At 30.8% G+C, this 25,563-nt stretch overlaps 5 protein-coding genes and 1 pseudogene across 6 annotated transcripts; 2 read left to right on the top strand and 4 right to left on the bottom strand.

Annotated features, from left to right (window-relative positions):
• Positions 1-591: 591 nt before the first annotated feature.
• Positions 592-3,789, bottom strand: LOC110626587 (ethylene-responsive transcription factor RAP2-12). Of its 2 annotated transcripts, none has more exons than XM_021772588.2 (3): positions 3,332-3,789; positions 937-1,856; positions 592-817 (listed from the first exon to the last, which is right to left on the bottom strand). In XM_021772588.2, the coding sequence occupies exons 1-2, from the start codon at positions 3,615-3,617 to the stop codon at positions 985-987; spliced, it is 1,158 nt and encodes a 385-aa protein (XP_021628280.1). In that variant the 5' UTR covers positions 3,618-3,789; the 3' UTR covers positions 592-817; positions 937-984. The 2 variants fall into 2 exon arrangements, with proteins under 2 accessions (XP_021628280.1, XP_021628281.1); XM_021772589.2 differs by having other exon boundaries at positions 941-1,856; positions 3,332-3,788.
• Positions 3,790-9,823: 6,034 nt separating this feature from the next.
• On the bottom strand, positions 9,824-12,469 carry LOC110626773 (subtilisin-like protease SBT1.5). The gene has a single exon (XM_021772849.2). It carries the CDS (start codon positions 12,345-12,347, stop codon positions 9,996-9,998), a length of 2,352 nt encoding a protein of 783 aa, XP_021628541.1. The 5' UTR covers positions 12,348-12,469; the 3' UTR covers positions 9,824-9,995.
• A 1,882-nt stretch (positions 12,470-14,351) lies between these two features.
• Positions 14,352-15,098, top strand: LOC110626216 (annotated as a pseudogene).
• A 343-nt stretch (positions 15,099-15,441) lies between these two features.
• On the bottom strand, positions 15,442-16,312 carry LOC110626217 (FCS-Like Zinc finger 17). The gene is made up of 2 exons (XM_021771999.2): positions 15,957-16,312; positions 15,442-15,843 (listed from the first exon to the last, which is right to left on the bottom strand). Exons 1-2 carry the CDS (start codon positions 16,247-16,249, stop codon positions 15,633-15,635), a joined length of 504 nt encoding a protein of 167 aa, XP_021627691.1. The 5' UTR covers positions 16,250-16,312; the 3' UTR covers positions 15,442-15,632.
• A 2,067-nt stretch (positions 16,313-18,379) lies between these two features.
• Positions 18,380-19,370, top strand: LOC110627075. Its single transcript, XM_021773309.2, has 2 exons — positions 18,380-18,488; positions 18,583-19,370. Exons 1-2 carry the CDS (start codon positions 18,451-18,453, stop codon positions 18,797-18,799), a joined length of 255 nt encoding a protein of 84 aa, XP_021629001.1. The 5' UTR covers positions 18,380-18,450; the 3' UTR covers positions 18,800-19,370.
• On the bottom strand, positions 19,221-22,131 carry LOC110627074 (translation initiation factor eIF-2B subunit alpha). Its single transcript, XM_021773308.2, has 5 exons — positions 21,515-22,131; positions 20,973-21,125; positions 20,720-20,861; positions 19,973-20,214; positions 19,221-19,597 (listed from the first exon to the last, which is right to left on the bottom strand). Exons 1-5 carry the CDS (start codon positions 21,953-21,955, stop codon positions 19,391-19,393), a joined length of 1,185 nt encoding a protein of 394 aa, XP_021629000.1. The 5' UTR covers positions 21,956-22,131; the 3' UTR covers positions 19,221-19,390.
• Between the last annotated feature and the right edge of the window lie 3,432 nt (positions 22,132-25,563).

Here is a 25,563-nt window from a genome sequence, read left to right as displayed (position 1 = left end):
CTCCCATTTTCTCTTCAAATTTCACATTCACTCCACATATAAGAATGTGCAACCAATTGAATTCCAAAATGAATTGTTTACCTACTATCTATGCACTGAACTGACGGGCAAAAGGAGCAAGAATTTTAATATGGTGATCCACCAAGTCAGCATGTGACCTGCTAAAAAGCAGAGTGCCAGACACGGCTCACATTCCTATAATTATGATCCCCAAAATATTAAAAGGAAGGGACCCGCTCCCAGATCTCTCCTTTGCTTCACCTTAATTTTGGAGCTACTCGCCCTAAACATTGGAGGTGGACGTACGAGCTCACATGACATTATGAGAAGTCCACCGCCCTCACCCTTGACTTTCCTCCTTGTTATCATCGCAGCTGCACTCGTCCCACGTGCAAAGCTATGGTGGTTGGAGGACAAAAAACAATTGTTCAAAAAAATTTATCAGTCATTTACAAATTATTTTTTTATACTACCTAATTAAAATTTTTCTTGACACCACTTCTTATGGCAATTGGGGAAGCCAGGGCTTGAAAGGGAGCGAAGCACAGATTCAAAAATGATGGCCTCATGTAAAAACCCAAGACCACAGCAGAAAACAACAAAAGCAAACTTGAAAATTTATATGGTTCCAGTTTTCAACACAAATCACACATACAAATGACAATTACAGTCATTAAAAGTTCCAAATGTCTCAAAATGTAATAAGGAGAACCTAAAATACCTATTTACTACTGTTGCACCAAAAGCTCCTTAGAACCCACATAGGATTTAAGCATGTCCAGGTGTGCTCTTACCATTGTATCAGACACAACCATCCCTACACAGCAAACAAAAATTATATTAGAGAGCTAATATGACAAAACCTTCAAGCTTTTGATCAATGTAAAGAGAACACAATCAAGCAATTTTGAGGCTAACAGAAATTATCCAACTTACTAACATGTAGCCTTATTTACAGAAGCTAACAGGCAGATAATAGTTTGCTCAATAAGGTCCTCCAACTAAATTAGGGAGGTCATCAAAGCTCCACAGATCCATTGGATTTCCACCATCCTGAGTCGAGTCTCCATTAAGGAAGTTGTCTAATGAGGCCTCCCAACTTCCCTCGAGATATGGCATCTGAAAGTTCATCTGGTTCTGAAAAGCCAACAGCTCTTCAGACGGAGATTTTCCATTGTTTTCTTCTACTGGCACCAGAATTTCAGAGTCGGCCTTTATCTTCTTTTTAGGATTGGCATCCTCCATAAACAGAGATTCATCAATTTCTGTTCCAGAAAGAACAGAAGAGATTTCAGGAGTCTTTGAGGCCTGCTCTCCCCATCCAAAGTCGGAACAGTCAAGTGAGTTACTCCCCTGGTCAGAATTGAAATACATGGGGACACTATCACATGGAGAAATAGATTTGTTTGCACCATCTACATTCGCAGGAAAAGAGTCCATCAAACCAAACTGGCCCACTAGTGGTTTCTCATCAACAGAGCCCAAAGTATTGAAGTAGTCCGGTTCTGTATTGTCCAAGTAACTCAAATTCTGAGCCAAGTTTGCCTTAGCAAGTGGTTTCCGAGGGATTGCCTTAACTGTACGCTTAGGTGAAGCACGTGGAGCTTCATCAGGAAAGTTCACTTTAGCTTTCTTGCCACGAATTCTTCGTGCCTCAGCATCATATGCCCTTGCAGCTTCTTCAGCAGTATTGAATGTTCCTAGCCAAACTCGTACTCCTTTCCCAGGGTCACGAATCTCAGCAGCCCATTTTCCCCATGGGCGCTGCCGGATTCCTCTATACTGGTTCTTTCTCTTTCTCTTTGCAGATTTTTCAGCTTGCCCATTGAATTCCACAGACTTTACAGCTGTAGAGCCTAAATCACAAAGCTAGAGATATTACACAAATAACAATTTTAAGGCACAAAAAAGGGTGCAATAATGCCAAGCTTAGAAAATCTTATCACATCATAAAAGAGGGAAATATATGTTAAGCAACATTCTAAAAAAATCTTAGGCTCACAAATAAAAAAAACAAGCATCTGGCAAAAAATTAACAAGGAAAGAAGAATATCAGTACACAAGAGATAAACACATGTAATATGCCACTTTTCCTTTCATGAAACCACTTGAGAACACAGTCTTAGACGATATGCAATTGGAAGGCACCATGGATTATATGGTTGAAGCATAACTTGTAGTCTACCAAGACTATCCATTTTTCAAAACAGCAAATTGATCTCATCGTTGCCAGAAGCATTTCACAGAATTATTATGTTTGTGCAATAGCAAATTTATGGCCGACAAATAACATTAACTGCTAAGGTTTGAAGCTTAAATGACTAACTTCATATTAAAGAAACGAACTTTAATGCTCAGAAAGAACAAAGTGGCAAACAGAATACCATTATTTCACAACAAAACTATTTATTCAAATGATCTATTCAATCAAACCAGAAAGGATCATTATAGAATAGCATATGCTATAATTTCACAACAACAATTGCAAGGAAAATTCTTTTTCCCCCTTGATCCCAAAAGGATACATTTGTGCCCGACTATCTGTCCCTTGTGTTAATTTTCCTACCGATCTTAAGAAAATTAACAGAGATTAAAAGGGCAAGGAATAACTAAAGTTGCAGAAAAAGATAAAATTAAAGGATATTAAATATGCTCATTTGCAAGACAGAAACAAAATCTAACAACTGAAAAATAATCATGGTCAAATTAAGAAATAATACTTTAGATAAAGTTAGATTCGTAAATTTAGAAGAATAAAATCCCAGATTTAAAACCCAAGAGCCTGACAAAGTAGCAGCCTACATTTTTTTTTCTCTCATTTTCTTCTGATCAAAGCATATTACCATAATGGCAACCTGAATCAAGGACAAAAGATCTCATAAAAATGTTGTGAGAACTCTCAACCCATAGAAACAAAAGATACCCACGTGAAAATTAGGGGGGAAAGTGTTTTTTTCCACAAAATGATCATTAAAGTAACACAAGAGCCGTCTAAGAAACAGAGAATCATTCCCATCATGAACTTCAAGTTGCTCAAATAATGAAATAAATGTATAGAAAAAGCAAGAACCTTTTTCGAAAAAAGAAATGTTAAGAGCGGAAGAAAACGCAAAAATATAAGACAAATACTTGCATCCAAGACAAACACTCAACTAGAAAATGAAAATCCATTACAAGTAAGATTAAAAATTTCTCCATAAAAAAATCCAAACAAGAATCAGCTGCAGAACAGAAACAACGAACTCGAACAAATAGAGAACTAAAATTAGAAACCCACAAAAAAAAATATCATAAAAGCAGATGAAAAGGTGGTGGTTAATAAAACCATTACCCCTGGAAAGACTGCGATTGCGAGTAGGAGGAGAGGCAGTAGCAGAGAAAGCAAAAGGCTTGACATCAAGCAAGACATCATCTACCTCATCGGCATCAGACTCATCCTTAAACTCCTGGAAATCAGCCTCGAAATCATCGTCAAGATCAACAACGACCGGCTTCGAATACTTCTTCTCAATGGGTTTCTTCAGATCAGGCCAGAGAAAGTCCGCCGTCAACCGGCGGGAAGATCGCCCAGCAACGGTGGGAGGGATGAAGTCCGAGATGATAGCACCGCCACACATGGTGGTTGTAGCTGCAGCTGGTGATGATAGCGCTCAGAGGGATGAAAATGAAAATGATTTCAGAGAGAAACTGGGATGAAAATGCGATTGTGGAAAGCTGAGCTATTGAGAGAGAGATGTGATTGTGATTTGTGAAAGGAAGTAAGCAGCTGGGGAGAACAGTGTAAGAGTTGGCCGTGAGCTGCGAGAAGATTTTATATTTGCAAGTAAATGATGAATTAGAACGTCAAATTACCCTTTTGTCCTTTCAGGATGCATTGATGAGTGCCGTGTTACCGTAATAGCCTTTTGAATTTGTTGATTTACATTTGGATGCAGATTTTCAATTAATTGAATTTCTTTATTTATTTTAGTAACATTCTTAAATTAAAATCTTATAGTTATTAAAAACGATTGCAATACATAATAAAAAATTATAAGTATATTAAATTGATAATTCAAATTTATTAATACAAAACTAATTTTAATATCATTGAAATCAAAATCTTATGAATTTCTATATTGATGAGGTAAATCAATGAATTTTAAAAAAGTAATAATAATTCATATATAAATGCAAATATTAAATTTTAATTTTAATTTCGTAAAAACATTTTCATATATTAATGCAAATATTAATATATTTTTAATGTTGAATTAAGTCATTAATATATTTTTAAAAATATTTATTTAATAATGATTGCAAAAATAATATTAGAAAAACAATTTATTGTTTTATCATTTAAAGAAAAGGACTAACGTAAAGGCTTTGTTAAGTAAGAAAAGTCATGATACAAATTCCACTCCAGACTTTCTCATAACCTACTTCTCTGCCAAATCATTTGAATCATGGAGTTATTTCTATTTAAATTTATTATTATTATTATTATTAAATATCGTGTTAGTAATAACTTTTCAGCTTTTTATTTTATAATAATTCTTTAAAAATTTATGTTTTAGTTAGTGTACGAACAAAGGCAATCTGGAAAGACCAAAATGCCATGTAATATTTAATTGTATTTTTTAAAATAAAGAGTTTAATTAATAAAATTTTTTTGATAATTGAATTTAAATAGTAAATTTTCTTTTAGAATATTCCATGTAAATTTACCCAAAAGGTCAGGTGGAGAGGTTAGTAAAAAAGCGTGTCACCGTTAGGCAAAGGTCCGGTTCAGACTTCAGACCAGGATTCAAAATTCAATAAAAGCATCTTATTTTCTCATGAAGAAAAAAAAGGAAAAAATCCGACAAAATTTTCTCTTTATTTATGGTATGGAATCCGACAATTCTAATTCATTTTACTTCAAATCAACATTTTTTAAAATATATGAAAATATTTTAATTATTAAATTAATTCAAATTAAAATCGAAATCTGAAATTTCTTTAATTCTGCCCATTAGATAATCAATTCTAATATGATAATAGACGATAACCTATACCTTAAGATTTTTAGGATTTGTTATTACTCACTATTTCCTCAAATTTTTTTTTGTAGACAATCAGTTTAAAATTTTGAAAAATAAATGAAAGGATGAATAAATAAAATAATTTAAAAAATAACAAATAATAGAAGCCTCAAGATGAAAACAAACAAATAAAAAGAAAGAAGGTTCATGCACTTACTCCAGGAAGGATCTGCCTTAAATCAATAAACGACAAACAGAGAAAAGCAAAGTTTTTTAGCTTGGGACCCACTCCTTTTCCTTCATAATCAGCCAAGCCAAGGGCTATTGTGTAAATTAATGCATTTAAAACGTTGATTTTTTTAAAAAAATAAATAAATAACGTTGATTGTTTAATTGTCCATCTGAGTGCAACTTCCCTTGAAAAAAAAATTGTCAATTTAACTATATTTCCATATATTTTTTCCTTTTTTTTCTTGGCTCTCGGCCTTTTCTCTACGGCTCCATCAACCTTTTTCTGTCCCCAAATAAGGGAAGGCCAGCCTTTCCTCCCAGTCCGTAGATCTTCACTCCCCTTGCCGTCAGGGATTTTTTATTGTGCATTTTCTATATAGTCTTGAGGCTTATAGGAGAATATTTATTTTCTGACTGCCTTTGTTTTTTTTTACGTTGTTGTTTCTCTTTACTGTGTGCATGAAAATGATTTATGGGTTTCAAAGAGATTTTGAGTTTTGAGACGGGATATTTCAATTTGTAGAATTTTTTATTCAGGTCTTGAAAGCTCTGTTTAAACAATAAAAACTCATATTTCAATTTCATTGGATTATTTTTGTGAGAGTGTAGGTTGCTTATTTACTATAAGTGATTGTAAAACTTTTGTCGCAAATAGACCATTCGAAAGGCGCGAATGAATTCACCGAAGAGTTTATCTCCTTTTCTTGTCGCTGATTATGTAGTTATGAATTTATCATCTTGTCTCTCTCCTTATATGTTGGTTTTGAGGTGTTTTTTCTTCCAGATTGACTATGGTTTCATTTTCGTTTAGATTCAATGATTAGTGTAATGACTCGTGAAACTGAATCTCGAAAGATACATATGTATCATCAAAAAATATATTATCTCCTTTTTCGCCAGCACTTATTTCAATCTGTAGATATCTTTGATCCAGGGATTAGTATAACTCTTTCAGAGAGACTATTTGTTTGAAACTGGGGCCATTCGATTTAGTTTTTATTTAATTCATTTGGAGACCGAATCTCGTTTCGGAATTACTCATATTCCCTTCTTTTTTCAAGAATTTCTACAAAAACTTTATGATCTTGTGATTAATATTTTTAGAGTTTTTTTTGGCAATATTTATCTTCAAATGAAGAATGATATTCCAAAGTTCAAAAGTTTATTTTGCTTCGAATGAGTTTCCGTATCGAAGTCAAATCAAAGGCAGCTATTAAAATTAGGTTGAATTATCTTGTTTTTTCTTTTTTAGGTCCTAAGTGCTTTGTGGTTTGTGATGTTATTGTAAGTTTAATTTTTTGTTCAATATTCAATGACTCCGTCTCTACTTAAAAAAATTTTTAAAAAAATACTATTTTATATTAAAATAAATTTATTATTTATAGCTAGTTTTATAATAAAAACATGTTTTATAAAAAAATTATAAGAGATATTAGTTTATTAAAAAATAAAACATAATAATTAAATTAAATTTTTGCTAAGTATTTTTAATATTTGTATTTAATGAAACTAATACAAAGGAGAACTTTAGTTTTTCTAAAAAAAAATAACAATTCAAAAAAAAAAAGGAACACTTAGTTATGTTTTATAGCTGCACTCATCAAAACATGTGTTAGACATTTATCCTCATTTGACATTATTTATTTTGTAATATGAGAATTTAAATAAATTTTTATAAAATTATATAAACTTTCAATTTTTGCTATTGTGAAAATTTTTAAATTAAAAGTAATTGAATTCTTCAAAAAATTATAAAAATAAAAATCAATTAAATTAAATTTGTACGAAATTTTAAATTTCAAATGAAAGGTTAGTCTTATTAATATAAATTAGATTAATTTATTTTAATAGTATATAAACAAATTATATGATTTCTCTAAAAATTTACAATGTAATTTTTCATAAAATGAAAAAGAAATTATTAGTTATTCAGTTTAATAAAATTAATTAATTTTTTTATTATTTTATTTTTTAATAAAATACTAGTCAATAGGAGTTAGCAGTATTTGGTTCAAATCGAAAAAATCGATTGAATTGAATTAATTTAAAAATTTAGTTCGATTTTTTATTCATTTCGGTTCGATTTGATTTTTAATTTTAAAAATTTTGATTATTTTAATTCAATTCGATTTTTATAAAAAAAATAGAAAAAACCAAACCGAACCGATTAGTAATAATAATATGTTATTTTCAATAATATAAATAAATTAGATCATATTAAAATTAAAATATTTTTTTAATTAAAATAAAAATTAAAACCAAACAAACCAAACCGAATTATATCGGTTCGATTCAATTCAATTTCTAATAAAATCAATTTGGTTCAATTTTTATAAATACTAAAATTTTAATTTTCGATTTATTCGATTCGATACTACTCATTATTCTATATATATTTTAAATTGTTAAATATTTTAATGGCGGACTTTTTAATTCGTTAACTATTAAATTTATCCATTTATCTAAATCATTAGTAGTATATTATGAATAAAATGCTATTTCCTTTAGTTAATCTCATAATTTTAAAATATAATTATTCAGTTTATATAAAAATTACATAATTTTTTTAATTTTAAAATTAAAATTATTTAGTTTACGCATATTATAAGAGAAATTGATAATTAATTGTATAAAAAGATAAGAACTAACCAATGTTCAAGAACTACTTAATCTATATGAATTAAATAATAGCTTTTCTTGAACTAAATTATAAAGAAGTACTATGTAATTTAGATTTTTCAGATAGAAATTTGTGCTTTTATTTTAATCATAAATTAATATTATGTTAATATTTTGTAGCCAATATATCGATATCACTGAAAATTATAGACATGAAAAACAATATTATTTTTATTTTAAAAATTAAAATTAAAATTTATATTTAATTGAGAAATATCAAACGGTGATTATTAGCTCATATGTGATTCAAAAACATGATAATAATTAAATAATTAATGCATTTATTTTCATATAAAATTGATTTTACATTAAATGAACTAAAAAAATAATGATAATTTTCTATGATTGCTTTAAAAATCTCACCATCATTTGATTTTGTAGTCTCGAATGTAATTTTATCTTATTATTTTTAAGTGAATTTTAAATATAATTAAAAAATTGATGTAGAAAATATAACATTATTTTATTTATTATTATTCTTTATTTGACATTATTTATTTTAATAATAAATTTTTAAAATATAATATTACATCATTTTTTCATCGTCTAAAATTTATAAAATAATTATATTATGAATGAATTATCATTTATTTTTATATTCACATATTTAATTTAATAATAAATATATTTAAATAAATTTAAAAAAAAAAATATTTGTTTTCATACATATATATATATATAATCTGATATATGTACAGGCAAAATTAAAAGGGCAGTTTTGATAATATCATTAATTATATTAAAAGGAAGTTAGGAGAAATCACATGATTAGCATCGGAAAGAGACAGCATTTCTTATCTTTTTGCACAAGAACAGACAACGTTGCCGACCTAATTGACATGTTCTGCTTCACCACCTTAAAAGCAAAAGTATGATATTTATGTTAACCACGAACTTTGCTAAAGCTGAGATAGTAAATTTTACTCATAATTTAATTAATTAAAAATAAAAATAAAAATTAGATAAAAGTTTGAGCAAGGTGCTCTGAATTCCAATCTAGGACCATCCAGAATCTCCTTACAAGCTTCAGAGATCAAATCAAATCAGACAGGAAATGAATCATCAATTGCCCATGTCATTTTCGATTTGAAATATAGTAAGATGAGGCCAAATTTAACAGCTACATATGTCAATCAAATTCATTAACCTCTAATTTACTAATCTCAATGAATTATATTATCTGGGTAAGATGAATTGTTGGGAACAGACCCATAAAAAATGGGTTCTTTCTACTGGGCCTCAAACGTCGTTGTTAAAACTTAAAACTAACTTGAGATAATTATTGGGTTGGCAGTTGCTTGTGTAACCCTAGAAGCCTGCTTTTCCTAATGTTATTATTGCCATGTTGTCCTCTTGTTCTCGGCTTCTTGCCTGTGGATTATGGGCTATGGCATTGGCAAATTCAGAGATGGTCAAATCAAAAGTCCGGACTATTAGATTTTTTTTTTTTTTTTTCCCATTTAGAAACTGCAAAAACCCTCAAAATCCACCTCTTCGATTCAGCAGACAGCAATGGCTAACAACCCAATACCATTTTTCCACGGCAGCGAGGTTTCTTGTTCGATTCACCGTCAGAGCCAAATGAAGAAGCTAAACTTTAAGCATAACGAAACTCTAATATTGATTTGATAATAATATAATCAAATAATAAAAGAATCCTGAGGATGGATTTGCTGCAATAGTTTAGTTTTACCTGAATATGCAGCTCTCTGATCAAAAAGCAGCACACGGGGCGCTAAATACAAGACAACAGCAACTTAGGCCATTTATAACTTCAAGAAAAACATCCCCCACATGATTTTTGTCCTAATCATTGTCATTATTTAATGATTACACTTCCTTGCATATTTAACAGATTAATAAACAATCACAATTGATGCTAATCCTTCCCACATGCAGTAGACAGAAAATTGGAATTAGTTGAAGATTCTATTGCTAGGAAATTGTACATTAATTCAATCTGCATAGAAATCCCAACTCCATTCGCTTTCTGATATAGAAAACGCCTCATGCATTCCCTTTATACATAAACAGATAATATATAAAAACCTATAATAGAAAATACAGCAAAAAATTCCTAACCTAAAGAGGTTGCTGCAATGTCACGACTAAAGGGCTGGAGACAGTGCGCTTCCCATCTGACCAAATTATAGAACCACTCTTCTGGCTTGAGCCCCCAGGTGGAAGCTTCACTGCCATGGTTTCTGCTCTAACAAGGAAGCTCAATTTCTGTCCCACCCTTCTGAACACAAGCTTCTCTGGTTGCACTGTCACCAGAATCCCACTGGGTGGATTAATTGTAACTTTGTACACAGAATTTGGATCCCCAACATTAGTCACTGTCCTAATAAAATGAGTGGACATATTATGCTCCCCATATTGTTGAAACACAGCAGACATTGAAGGGTAGTTCAAGTTCCCTGCATGGCCTGCCCTTTTTGCTCCACTGCAATCTGCAGTCTTCCTTGTCACAATTTGGATGTTGTTAACTGTGTAATTTGAATTGCATAGAAAATCCACATAATCAAATGTTGACATATCATAGATTAACCCAGGATCAATAGCCTTCTGTGGATGAACATGACCAGCACCAAAATCCATCACAGTTGAAGTATTCCCTGTGGATTCATCAAGCATTATTTCTCCGCGATTATCAACTGTATAAGCAGTTGTCATCAATGCTGATTTTATTGCTGCTGGACTCCAATCTGGGTGTGCAGCCTTTAACAAGGCGGCTAACCCAGAAACATGTGGACAAGCCATAGAAGTACCAGAAAGAATGTTAAACTCAGTTCTTCTGTTATCAGTAGGAACACCAGATGGCCCAACTTTATCAGGCCAAGCAGCAAGAATGTTCAAACCAGGAGCAATAACATCAGGTTTCAAAATTTCAGGAGACTCAGGATTAGGACCTCTAGCCGAAAATGAAGCAACAACTGGTGCTGGCCTAACACCGAGTCTCGTGCCCTTAAAAACGATAGTAGCAGTAGGTGGTGACTTTGATTTAGACGCCTTAGAAATATACCTTCTAATCTCGTCACCGGCAGATGCACCCACTGAAGTAGCAGGCAACACATGGCAATCGGCAACCAAACCTTCACCATCAAAAACCCCATTAGCTAAGATCATTCCTGCACCCCCTGCTTTCTTCACAACATCACCCTTGGCAGCTCTGGAATTGATCCCTCTATCACACAATACAATTTTGTCTTTAACAAGCTTGGGATCTAGAGAACCCTCCAAACATAAAGAACTTGAGTAACCATCTCCAGTTCCTTCACTACCGGCGTAAATGAGAGGATACATCTTCCCTGGAGCCAAACCTGGCCCGCCATAAACACTCACACCAGGAATCACCTTTCCATTTCCAAGCTTCACATCAGCTGGAAAATCCCTGTCAAGAGTTCCAGCACCAACGGTGGCAACCCATGGAGCAACGTTGGTGACTGTAAGTCCACCAGGGCCGCCATTACCAGCAGAGGCAGAGACAAAGACACCGCGATCTACAGCTCCGAATGCACCAATAGCAATTGCATCCAAATAATAGGGAACTACAACGCCACCCACACTCAGCGAAATAACATCGACTCCATCATTTACAGCAGCATCAAAGGCTGCGAGAATATCGGAGTCGTAACATCCAGCAATCCAGCATACTTTGTAAACGGCAAGCCGAGCTTTCGGTGCCATCCCTGCAGCAACACCCTTGGCGTAGCCGAGAGTCGAAGCAGGGAACACGTAACGACCGGCGGCTATGGAAGCAGTGTGGGTTCCATGGCCATCGGAGTCCCGCGGAGATCGGTACTCCATCGACTCGTTCATCTTGCCGTTGGTGGCCTCGTAGCCGTTGCAGAAGAAGCGAGCTCCTATAAGCTTTCTGTTACAAGAAGCTGGACTAAAGTCTTTACCACTCATACACAGCCCTTTCCATTTTGCTGGAACAGGACCCAAGTCCCTGTCGTTGAAGCTTTGGCGCTCCGGCCAGATTCCTGTGTCGATAACCCCAATGACGAGATCCGATCCAAAGTCTGATTCTTTAAGCAGCCCAGCACTATTGGTTGTCTTGAGGCCAAGAAACTCAGGGGAGCGCGTGGTTTGCACGTGCCTGACACGTTCAGGGATAACGGCAATGACATGGGGGAGGGTCTGGAGCTTAAGCGCCTCAGTGGGAGAAAGCTTGGCAGAAAAGCCATGGAAAACAGTGTCGTAAGCATGGATAACGCGGGAATCAGCAGGAAGCGAAGAAGAAGACGTGGTTTCGGAGGAGGAGAGGGAGGAAAGGAAAGAGTCGTACCAGTGCTTGTGGAGAGTGAAAATAGCAGGCTTGGCATCATACTGAACTTTGACAATGAAGGTTCTGGGCAGGTCATTTGTAGAAGAAGAAGACGAAGAAGAAATAAAAGATAGAAAGAAGATTAGAAAAAGTGTAGCCATTGAAGAAGAAGAAGAGAGGTATGCGTTAGTGAGCTTTGTCTGCAGCTTTCAAATGACAGAGGGGAAGAGGGAGACGGGGAATTCAATTCAATTCCCGCATGTGTTACGATCTCCTACTGGGTGGGTTGTCCTATTAGTATTTTTAGAATTTTTAATCAAATTGGATTTTATTACAATTATTTTTTGCTTTAAGCAAGTCTACATCTTTTCATAAGGTTTATGAAAATAAAAAGTTTATTAATTAAATCAATCCAATTTTCATTTAATAAAAAAAGCACTCACATAAAACATGGAAAAATCTTTACGCCAGCTAAAATATGTGATATTTATTACAATTTTAATTAATAAATAATATTTAAATTAGACGAAAGCACACCTGAAGTCATCCTCCATAAATCATATGCAGACCCAACTTCTATGCAAGCCGATCACATTATGAAAAATCAAAACGACAAGAAAATGACCAAAAACGACTAACTTGCGCACTGAGTTACTTTTGGAATTTTATATTTTCTCTCTATTCCTCTCACGTGTAGACATTTCACATGTGACATTGACCTTTGTCTCTGTGTTGGAAGGTATTTGATTACTCCGTTTGTGTCAACTAGTGGTAAATTTTCTATATTTCTTTCTTTTCAACCAAACATTGAAAAGGTGGGGACAAAATTAGTTGCCTCTGAGATTTCGTTTAATTTTTTTTTTTTTATATATATTTCGTAGGAAAGGGAAAGCACATTAAGTATTTATATGGGGAAGGTAGATGCTGCTTTCATCCTTTGCAAAAAAAATCAATCAATATCAAATTTAATTTGTTTATTTGTACTTTTTAGCTCAATACTCAATACAGAATGCATAAAACTATCAATTTAAGTTCAATTGTTTGAAAAATAAAAAAAAATCAAGAAATAAAAGAAGATTGAAACAGTAAAAAGGAGGAGACAAGAGACCCCATCAGTCGTTGAATTTCAAAGTTAAGGGAAAAATAAAAGACCAAAGGGGAGGAGACTGGGGCTGCAACACTTCACATGCAATAATTGAGAATCCTACTATATATAGATATTATAATAATATTGCCATACCAAAGAATAAAGCCCTCTTAATTCAATTATTGCATTCTAATTTTTTACCAACTAATGGTTGTGGGATTTACTAGCAACCTACCTTTATTTACATCAAATTAAAAAGATCTCAAGCCTAATTAAAGCATTATGGGCTGTTGAGCATGGTCTACCTTTAATGAAGAAACATTATAATCTAGTGCCTAGATTAAATAGTAAATGATTGAGGTTGCCTAGAAGGGTTTGTAATCATGAAATCAACACTAATAGATTCTTCCATTGAAATTGGCCTTTTTCTTCCTACTATAACAACACCATGCTCAATAAGGAATTGACTCAAAGTTATTTACGCAAATGGGTCCATTTGTTTGTGAGTACACAGCACATTCTGTGGTCAGAAGGCAATATTCAGTTCATGGCAGTGGCATGAATGGGCCAGGCATGTTGCAGTACAGAGGCTTCATTGAAATTCTTGCTCCCTGTTGGATAAAATCCAGCTGCCACACCTTTCCAATTGGGCTGGCGATATGGTCCCTATGCAGTTCATCAGTTACTGCAATTTCTTTTTCTTTGGATTGATAAAGCCCAAACCGGACTGCTTATAAAATAAATAAAAAAAGAGACATAACAAATTTTATTGAGTAAAAAGAAAATCACATATCCCACATTCTGCTTTTATCTCTATGCTAAATTATATTTTCTATCTTCTAAATTAATTTTTGGGCGTTAATTGAGGGAAAGGTTTTTGGGCGTTAATTGTCCCGTAATCGAGGGACAAGTACTGTTTGAGAAGCTAATACCTGAATTGTAGCATGAAATCACAACCGTTGATCTCTAATATTTATGACGTGGATGATATCCAACGACTCCAACAATAGAAAAGTTTTTTTTCTTTCTATCTATAAATACGACTTCAAAATTACCTTAAACCTAAACGCTGTCCCTTTTCTTACATAATCTTGACTGCTATGGATGCAACAACTGACCAACGGCCGCTCAAGAGAACCAGAGGCCGCCAGAAGATTGAGATCAAGAAAGTGGAGAAAGAAAACAGTCGGTACGTTACGTTTTCCAAACGTAAGAATGGGATTTTCAAGAAAGCCACCGAGTTATCTACCTTATGTGGGGCGGACGTAGCTGTGATTCTTTTCTCAGAACATGGGAAAGTGTTTTCTTATGGCAACCCTAATGTGGAGAAGGTTCTTGATCAGTATCTTGCTGAAACAGAAGAGGGTGACGACAACTCTTGCGTGCTGGAAAGCGGCAGCAATGGCGGTACTCTAACTCAGACTTTGCAAGAGCAAGACTATGAGAAATCTCTTAGACGGTTGGAAGAGATGAAAAGAACTTTAAAGATGGTTAAAAAGGAACAATAACGTGAAGAAGGGTGAATTCTGGTGGGATTTAGCGATCGATAACATGGAGAAGGAAGAGGTTGAAGGTTTTAAGGAGTCTTTGGAAGAGTTGAAAAAGAACGCAATGGCGAGGATTGAGGATCAGGCTGCACAAAATGCTGTGGGTGAGTCGAGCACGATTAACCAGTTTATTGATCATAATGGAGTTCGGAACAGTTCTACTACTACTTATGGTGCTGGTTTCAACAATGAGTTCCTTTAATTTTTGGAGTGCAAGCTTCTATAATGGCTTCATGTAAGGGGTAATTTTTAATTTATTTTTATTTATAATTCTGCTATAATTTGCTTTATGTCTCTTCTTATATAATCTTTATTTATATAAAAAAAATGGAGAGAGGTGGGTTTTTCTCGTTTAAAATTGTTTCATTATGATAAATGGATTCCATGCAAAAGACTAGCATGATGAATCCTAGCTATGTGCTGGACCATTGAAATGAGGCTATAGTGTGTCAAAGAAAAAAGAGATTAAGATAAAGCAAGAGCAAAATATCTAGAAAAGAAGTTCATTTGTGCATCCAACTAAGACAATTCATCCTATCTTGGCGTTTATTGTAACAGACAAGAAAGATAATGATGGGAAAAAAAATATTTAATTTTCATTTGGAATTGGAAAGAAAAACATGAAACGTTGCTTTAGAGATCATCTTTTTATCTGTTGTTAAATATACAGATATATCCAACTCATAATAATAATAATAATAAATATCTCCACCATGTCACTTTCTCTTGTGCTTTACATTATCTCTTTGAATACCTCTTTGGTTCAGACCAAGAAGAAAAGGAAAAATAAGGCAAACAAAACACTGTATTAACTATGAAACTATTGCCCCATGCTTCTGCTGAGTAACATGCTTATGTCGCCGGCGAAGATCCTCCAGGATTTGGCGAGTCTCATGGCGGCCTGCAGCGCTACAGTGCCTCTGAGATTTTCTTATTTTCTTGGTAGATGTTTCCAGTTCTCTCATTTCATCCAAAACAATCTGCCTGCTTCTGCATTCTACGCTACAAAACCCTTGATCACCCCTATAATTAATTCAAAACCAAAATAATCTCTATCAATATCCCATCAAAGAACTAAACTAAAATACCAAGTGTTTTCAAGATACATCTCATCAGAAAATTGAAAGATTAAATACCTATACATGTAGATGTCTTTGTCTAGGCTCAAGTTCTTGTTGCATAAGAAACAAGATTTGAGGTAGCAAGACTCAAAGGTGGTGGCAGAAGCAGCTGCTGGAAGGTGATGATTTACTTTTTTCAATGCAGATTTTAAGACAACATTGGATTTGGATGTTGCTTCTGAAGATATCTGCACAAGGGTTTGCAACCCAACAACCATTGATTCCTTGTTTGAGGTTGCATAAGTTGACTTGGAATCCTGAGAGAAACCTCCAGGCATTTGAAGGGAATTCTTGATTTTCGTTAACATTGCAGAGAAAAGAAGGAGAAGAGAAGAAAGAAGAAAATCAGTGAAAATATTAGAATTGAGTGAAGCAAAAGTGATGGATATATAGAATCATATCCTGGCTCCACACACACAGAGACTAAAAAATCTTTATTTATTTATTTTTTTTAAATAGAGATGAAAATATATACATAGAATATTTTAAATATTTATTCCATTTGATTTTATTAAACTAGCGTGTTTATATTTTTTGAGTGTATATGCTACTTTTTATGAGATGAATTTAAATATAAAAATAATATGTAAATTATAATTAAATTAATTTATATATTTTTTTATAATTATAGATATTATTCTACCCTTAATCGAGTCGAACTATTAAGGAATAAAATATTTTATTTTATTTATAAAAATTAAAATTTTGATTTAATAGAAGATAAAAAATATTTTAAATATAAGATGTGAAAATTTTACTATTAAAAATAAATTTAAATTTATGGACCAAAGTGAAACGGGAAAATCATGAAAACAATGATTTTCTTAATTCTTTCAAAAAAAAATAATTCCTAATATAAAATTATTCATTTTTCCACGTGCTTATTGTAGTTTTGGCCCCTTTATCTCTCTCATCCTTGTGTGTGATTAAATAATTAATTGGTCGCTAATTTCAGTTGTTAACTAGATACGAGGTCTCTTATCAAAATAGGTTTATTTTTTTATATAAATATTCATCTTAAATTATAATTTTTAAATAACGTTTAATTCTCTATTATACTCTTATTTAATATGTATAAAAAATAGATTATTAATTCTTTGAATAATTTGATAATATAAGTTATTTCATTTTGATGTATCGGTGATTGATTAACAAATATTAAATATAATTTATGTACATTTTCTTAATCTATTTAAGATGGTTTTTATTAAACAGAATAAATATTATCTTAAATATCCTAAATTGAATTCTTAATCAAAAGAATATATTTATTTTGATATATGCAAATACTTTGGCATGCAGATGGTAATTGAAGCAAAGGTCAAATAGCCAGAGACACATCAGTAATAACATCTCCATGTTCTGATGTTTCTCCTGTATGCCTTTGCCCGCTTGACAGATTTTTAGGAATTAAAGATATGCTTTGCAGCTTCAACTTCAAGATTTCATCATCTATACCTTAATCCATGGGTTTCATATTTATTTAGAATATATTGGGTATTATGCTTTCCAAGAAAAATATTATTATTTTTAAAATACCCTTAATAGTAATTCTTATTTTAGTTGCAAAGTTGTTGGAAAACATATATAAAGAATTTGATAGATGTGCAAATTCCATGCTCAGTCAGTATCAACTCAGAACATGTCTTTTCCATTATAAAGACGCAACACCAAGATTACAATAACACCTTTTTAAGCTGTTTTGCAATAAATCATACTCAATTATTAATTACATTTTTTTTAAAATGTGAAAAAATTGCTACACAGGTTGTTTTTTTAAATTTTTTTCAAGGGGAAAAAAAAAAAAAAAGTTAAAGCGAAAGACGTGGATCAAAACGTCTTAAGAGAATAAATGGGCTTTTTTGCAATTTGCATTAGGAATAATTAGGTAGCGATCTTGATGTGGTTATCCAGAATCTTGACCCTCAGGAGTGTTTGGGGCCTTTTTGAATAATCTCTTTCTATAGTCATAATGCATTTTTATTTTCCTAATTAGACATCCCATTTTCATCATAATTAACCCTTCTAAATATTCTTCTAATCATATTTATATTCTTATATTATTTGCACATAAAAAATGAGTTCATAATAAATAATTTTAAAATACTCCCCTACTGAAATAATCTAAAGAAACCAAATTCTGATTGATAAGAAAGAAAATTTCATTTTTATTAATTGGCTTAGTCCTATTATTATTATTATAAGCTCTACAACTCGGTGGAACATCCTCAACTAATTAACATGTGGTTCACAGATACCACCACGTTATTTAGAATTCCAACTGATTATAGGTATCAGAGAATTGGTGGAATTTTTTGAATTTTAATTAGGAATTATCTTTCCATAACAAGAATTTACAAATATTCCAAAACTTAAAAATCTCCAACTGGGACTCTTCTTCTAACGCCTATAAAGCAAATGCTTCGTTCAATGCTCTTACGCAGAATAAACTAACCCTAAACACTTGTTTTCCTAATCCTCCATATATTTTCCTTTCTTTCCCTTAACCATGGACAAGCTTCAACTCAGGAACTTTATACTTCTCAGGTGAATTTGCTTCTGTTTATTTCAATAGTTATTCCTGTGAGGTATAAAATGTGCTTTGATGATGACCAATCCATAATATTTGAATATATTGCAGTAGACGATCGTATAAAGTTGGAGCAGAAAAGCTGAGCATGCAGCCAGCGGTATCAGTGATGAGAAAGCCAAAAGATCTGTCTGAGAATAAGGTGAAGGAAGAGACGTTTTGGATGAGAGATCCAAAGACTGGCAACTGGATTCCTGAGACTCATTTTGGCCAGATTGATGTTGCAGACCTCAGAGACAAATTCCTCCCTAAGAAACACAAGTTCTAAACCAATTCCATGTCTCTACTGGGTTTCGAAAGAGGGAAACGACTCCTATTCTATTGTCCAGTCGGCTTGTTTTCCCTTATCCTATATAATCAATCAAATAAAATTTGCTCTTTCGTCATGGCTTTCCTTCTCATTTTCATATACAATTGGTTTGGTTATACTAAACCAACTGAACCAAAAAAGTCCCAGTTCCCAGAGTTTATTCAGCAACATCTGCTGCTCCAATATGTATAGTACCCAAATAGCTCCACCTTTCTTCACAGACATTAACCAAGAACATGCCACATAAGCACTACAAAAACCTCACTATTTAATCCAGGTTTTGTGCATATCCCTTGTCTACCCACATGCCGCCATTGCATCCTTTAATGTGATAAAATTTCAAATAAAAGACATCAACTACCTATTTATAGAATTAAAGAACACAACCACAATCTTCTGTATGATACAATTGAGCAGTATTACATTCAAGATGAAAGTTTATGCAAGTCAAAATTGCCAAGAGATAAGATGCATAACTATTTGTATAATGTCTTAAACTAGTGCAGTGATAAGTTTCTTACCACAAAAATAAAAAAAAAATAAACATGACTATAAGTACAGCTGAATCAGCTCATCACTGACTACAGATGGAGTGAGTACACCTAGATCAGTAAAAAGCAATGTCAGGTATTGAGGAGGTGTATAATCTCTGGCAGATGTTTCAACCTCCACCTTTGAAGGGATAGGTACTCCAAAATCAATGGGCCGTAAAGCAGGAGCCATGTCTTTCTGGTCTAAGGGATAAAGACGAGCAAACTGCAAAGCAGAGAATTAAAATATGTAACTATTCACAAACTGAGAAGAAAAAGGGAAAAAAAATCGAGCTAACTAAGGCTCTACTTATTTCATGGAAAATATTTTGCAAAGATTGTTTTCCAAGGAAATGGTTTATTTTGCATTGTTTGGTAATATAGAAAATAACTTTCTCTTTTTTTAAAAAAGGAAGTCTGTTTTTCTTTTTAAAAAAAAAAACTTTATTTTTCCGTTGACCAATAAAATATTTTCCATTTGACTAATTTTCTTGAATGTCCTAAATATCAAAAAATGCTTTTTTCCTGGAAATATTTGCTATGAACAAACAAACCCTGAGGATGAAACTTTCCATCCTAAAGTATACAAATTTCAGCATACCTTGTAGCTTTCAGCAGCTACATACACAGGTTTGTTCATGCTATGTGCCACCAGTGCAATTTGGTACGTTCCCATCATGTTGATTATACCTCCACTTTCAACAACTCCATCTGCTCCAACAAATACCATGTCCACTTCATCCATAGAATACGCCACAGCAGAGTCTATTAGGAGTTTCACAGGAACATCAAGCTTGGCCAGCTCATTGGACAACCTTAATCCTGTCCTGTCAGGCCTTCCCTCTGCATTTCAGAAGCATGAGAGATGTGAAAAAGTTATGAGTGAGAGAGAGAGAGAGCGAGTGAACTGTTAATGAGATGAAAAAAAAATTCTCTTCCTCCTATTTCTTCTCATGACTCAAATGTTAGAAAGACAAAATGCAGTATAAACAGCTAAAACTTGTGCTGACTATAGACAAAATACAATAGGTAATCAAAGAACATAAAGTAATAAAGGAGGTGAAAGCCCATGCACATAATTCAAAAAATAATCAGAACTCAAGTTTACATTATGCATAATTTGTAATTCGCTCGGACATAATAACAGAGGATCTGTTCCGCATCGATGCTAAAGTTTTTGGTTGACAACACCCTCTAAAATATATTGATTGAAACCAATAAAAAATCTAAAACAGCTAAAATGTTTTTTGGAAAAGTATCAAACAGTTTCTGAGATACTTTTCCAGAAAATAGTTTTCAATGTGATGCCAAACAGATAAATAGATAATAGGGTGTTCGGAAACAAAACCTGTGCAGAAAACTCGAAAAAGTTTCTTATTCTGAGCTGCTGTCTTCAGGATTTCCAACACAACTCTGGAGAAACCGTGCACCAAAATAGTGCAGCCATCAAAAATAAAATCTTGACTAAGCATAGCAATGATTCTGCGTGCCTGCAACACAAAACAACAAATACTTTTTTCGAGACTACTCATTGGAATTATATGAACAAATTACTGAGTAACCAAATAAATGTTTTGTGGAGCTATAATTAGCTAAACTACCTTATTAGATATCTCTCCAAACTTCTCTGCACGTTCAATCAGACGAGATTTAGCTGAATTGAAGTCCTCATATTCCAAGGCAGAAGTTCTGGTTACATACCGCATAAACAGATCACATCCTGCCGTCAGCGAGATAGAGGTTGTGTCCCACGACTGGACAGCACACGTAGGGGTTAACCACAGTTCACAATACTTCTTTTAACAGTAACTAACAAAAAGAGGCAATACTAATCAAAGTAAATAATGTTTTCTGAAACCTCCAAGAAATTGTTGGAAAACTCAGGCTTCAACAATAGAATAATTGTGATTATGTACCATAAACATCATATGTAGCAATTTCAGTGATCCACAGATTATCTGTAGTACACTATTCACTCATTCCTTCCAAGACCAACCGTCAGAATTCTCACTAAAAATTGGCAAAAATGAAAACATAATCCAAAATTCAGTTCTAATGACACATTGCATTCCAAACATAATAAAACCTCCAAAACAATCGCACTAACGAAGGGGAAAAAGATAAAAAATAATAGACAACTCACTTTGAGCGAATCCGAGGCCTTTTTGAGCTCGATTTCAAGCTCCATCATTGTAGTCGCCTCACTATTCCTAATTACAGCTGCCAGCGCCCTAATCGCTGCAACAGCCTCCGCCAAGTCCGGTTGCTTCCTCCAGTTATTAAACTCATCGATGACACTAAACGGCTTTCCAGCGACTTTGACATCCGATTCCGGCGGCAAGACATCATCAGGATGGCCGCCGACGGCGGCCTGCGCCTGGGCGAGCCAGTCGCTAGTAACGACGCCATGGTGGGCCGCACGAGTCTGATAATAAGCGGAAATATTATTACTATTAGGGTTAGGGTTGTGGAGAGTATCGGCCATGGAGAGAGGTGGAGAAGAGAGAGTGAGGGTGTCCGGGTTGGGTTGTGCGGTGTCGTTTTGTTGTTTGTCAAGAATGAAAGAGGCTGATCTCCACCACATCGGAGGCTATCTGTTTGGAATTTGGGGGGTTTAATGTGTCTAAAATGGTAAAAACGGGCGTCACTTTCTCGGAAACTTTTAGGGGAAGGAATTGGATGCTTCTCAAATAGAGATTCCGGTGATCGATTTTGTGGTGACACTGCTTAATTTTATATTTAAACGCGAATTACGCTATTAATAGAGTCCTCCTTTTATGGTAGAATAGAACCTTGTAGTTCTGCTTATAGTCATTCGATGATTACAAAATCAATCTTGCTTTTACTACCTACAAATAAACGCTGTCGTTTCATTATGTTTACTAGTAATAAAAAGTTGCATTACATGACTGCAATAATAATAAAATATAAAATATTCACTGTCTAACACTTTATTATTTGATAAATTATTTTTTTTTCTATCATATTATTTGGATAATAAATAAATAAATAATACAATCCTTTTAATGAGAGATTCTGCATTCTTCATTTTCTCTCTTTTTTTTTTATTTCATTCTTTTGAAAGAATTAATATTATAAAAATTGAATGATATCGAATTAAATTTATTTAATTATTTAATTTAATTTTTATTTTTTTATTAAAAATTGAATTAGAATAAAATTATACTAAAAAATTAATTATATAATAATAATAATAATAATAAATATTATTATTATTTTAATGACATTGTAATTCCATTATATAATTTTAATAACAAATTTTATCTCTTGTATAATTTTAATGTTATTTTACAAATTATATTATAAAATATATGATTCAATTTAAAGAATTCAAATTTTAATTTTATAAATGATTAAATAATATATAATAAAAAATTATAAATATATCAGAATATAAATAAAATAATTATTTTTAAATTATTGCTTAACTTAATAAAAAATTAGTTCATTATATATATATATACTTTATTTGATTATTTTTATATTTAATATTATTTAACTATTTTTATAAATTATATTATTACATACTTTAAATATAATTCTATCTCTTAATTATTAATAGTTGTTAAAATTATTATAAAACAATAATATATTATAATTGATTATTAAAGATCTCTCGATCAAATATGATTTAAATAATTTATTTTATTAATTATAATTTATTATATTTAAATAGATTATATATCTATATGTATTTATTATTTTAGTCATAAATATATTAATTATTTTATATTTTTAATTATATGAGTAAATCATTAATAATATAATATATTTTTATATATTAATTATATATATATATAATATTTTAATTAAAATTATATAATTAATAATTAAATATAAAATGCTATAATACTATTATCGAGGATTGTATGTAATATATATTAATATTAATATTAATATTATTATTGTTTAAATGATAATATTATTATTTTGATATTAATTTTTTATTATTTTAAAAATAAATATAAAAATATTATAATTTTGTAAAAATTAAAATAAAAATTAAATTAATATCGAAATCGTACTAAAATTTAATTAGTTCTTAAAAATTAAAAAATTAAAAATTTGATTGTAGTTTTTAGCTCATATAAAAACTGGAACAGCTATATATTTATTGTAATTTTACAATAAATAAGAGACATATGCCCCTTTAATAGATTTTTTTTTTCAGAACATATATATCACTGATGATGAAAATAAGCCAAGCCAGATCAATCGTATTTAGTTCAAATCGAAAAAATTGACTGAATCAAATTGATTTGAAATTTTAGTTTGATTTTTTATACATTTCGGTTCGGTTCGGTTTTTAATTTTAGAAATTTTAGTTATTTCAGTTCGGTTCGGTTTTGATAAAAAAAATCAAAAAAATCGAATCAAACCAATTAATGATAATAATATGTTTTTTCAATAATATAGAGAAATTAAATTATATAAAAATTAAAATATTTTAATTAAATTTTAAAATATTAAAAATAAAGTGTAAAAAATAAAAAAATTATTAAAAATCGAAACCGATCAAACCGAACTAAATCGAACCGAATCAGACCGGTTCGGTTCGATTTGGTTTTTGATCAAAATCTATTCGATTCGATTTTTATAAACATTAAAATTCTGATTCGATTTTAAACCGAACCGACGGAATGCCACCCCCACTTATAAGAGTCCATCAGACGTGCAAGCCACTTTACCCAAATCACAAATTTAAAAAAAAATTACAATCAAATTCCTTTTTGTAAAATTAATTATTTAATTTTTATTTTAAAATTATTCAACTAAAATATTTTTATATTTTATAAAATTCAACTTTCTAATATTTTTATTAAAAAATATTAATTATTTAAATTATTTATACGGTTTAATAATTGTAATTATGGTCATATGTATTATTTCTTTATATTATTTTTTTTGTTAAAAATATTAATTACTTAAATTATTTATACTATCAAATACTTGTAATTTATTTATTTTCTTCAAAAACAAATTCATTCAATTACTTTATAAAATATATTTTATTTTATTAGTATAATGTAAAATTACTATTTTTTATAACTTTTTATGAGACTATCATTTACAATTTTAATATTTTATAACAATCAATCAAATTTATTTATTTTTTTAAAAAATAAATTCATTCAATTACTATTTAATTATTTAATATAAATTAATTATTCCGTTAATTTTAATTATTTAATATTTTATTATTTAGTTTATATAATATAAAAAAATTTATTAATTGATGAATTAATTTAAAAAATATATTTTATATTAATTTTAATTATTAAATATTTGTAATATATAAAAATTAATTAATTAATTTATCAGATTTATAAAAATATATGCTAATTAATTTTTTATATTAAAAATATTTTAAATTTTTTATAATATTTAACGATTAAAGTTAATAAAAACATTAATAAGTAAACTTTATAAAATATTAGAAATATTTTAATATATCTTTAAAATTAAATAACTAACAAATAAATTTTTTAATACTATATAAATCAAATAGTGATTTTCATTATTATAATATTATATATTTATAAAAATAATTTATTATTATTTTATATACAACTATTTATTAAATTATTTATATTCTTATTTTATTATTAAATATCATATTTAAAAAATTATTATTTATTTTTCTATAAAAATTTAAGATTTATTTTTATAAATAAAATAGTTTTTAAAAACAAATATCAAAAAGGAAAAATTGATTTTAATTTTAAAAAATAAAAAATAGAAATTCTACAGCATTATCAAATATATTATTAATAATTATAAAAAAACAATTAATTTAAAAAAATATATAATTTTTTTTATAAATTTTAAAAAATAAAAATGCAAATACCATATATTTTAATTTTCTAAAAAATATATAAAAATATCATGGAGTAAATTATTATAATTTTTTCATTAATATCCTAAATTTTATGTAATATGGAATGAGTGAAAATAAATTCATTTTATAAAAAATCAATTAATAATTTTTTGATAAAAATGATTTGGAGTGAGTGAAATTTAATACATTTGCAAATAAATTAATAAAAGTATATGATAAAATTAGAAGTTTTTTAATGAAAAATTTAACATAGAAAATACAAGCAGAAAACTATGATATAATATATTAATATGTGAATAGAAATGGTAATTTATCGCCATATATCGAAACAA

This window comes from Manihot esculenta, chromosome 11, assembly GCF_001659605.2.
Source record: "Manihot esculenta cultivar AM560-2 chromosome 11, M.esculenta_v8, whole genome shotgun sequence".
NCBI lineage: Eukaryota > Viridiplantae > Streptophyta > Magnoliopsida > Malpighiales > Euphorbiaceae > Manihot > Manihot esculenta.
The sequence above is the reverse complement of the archived record's forward strand: the minus strand, read 5'-3'. Positions and strand labels throughout refer to the sequence as shown.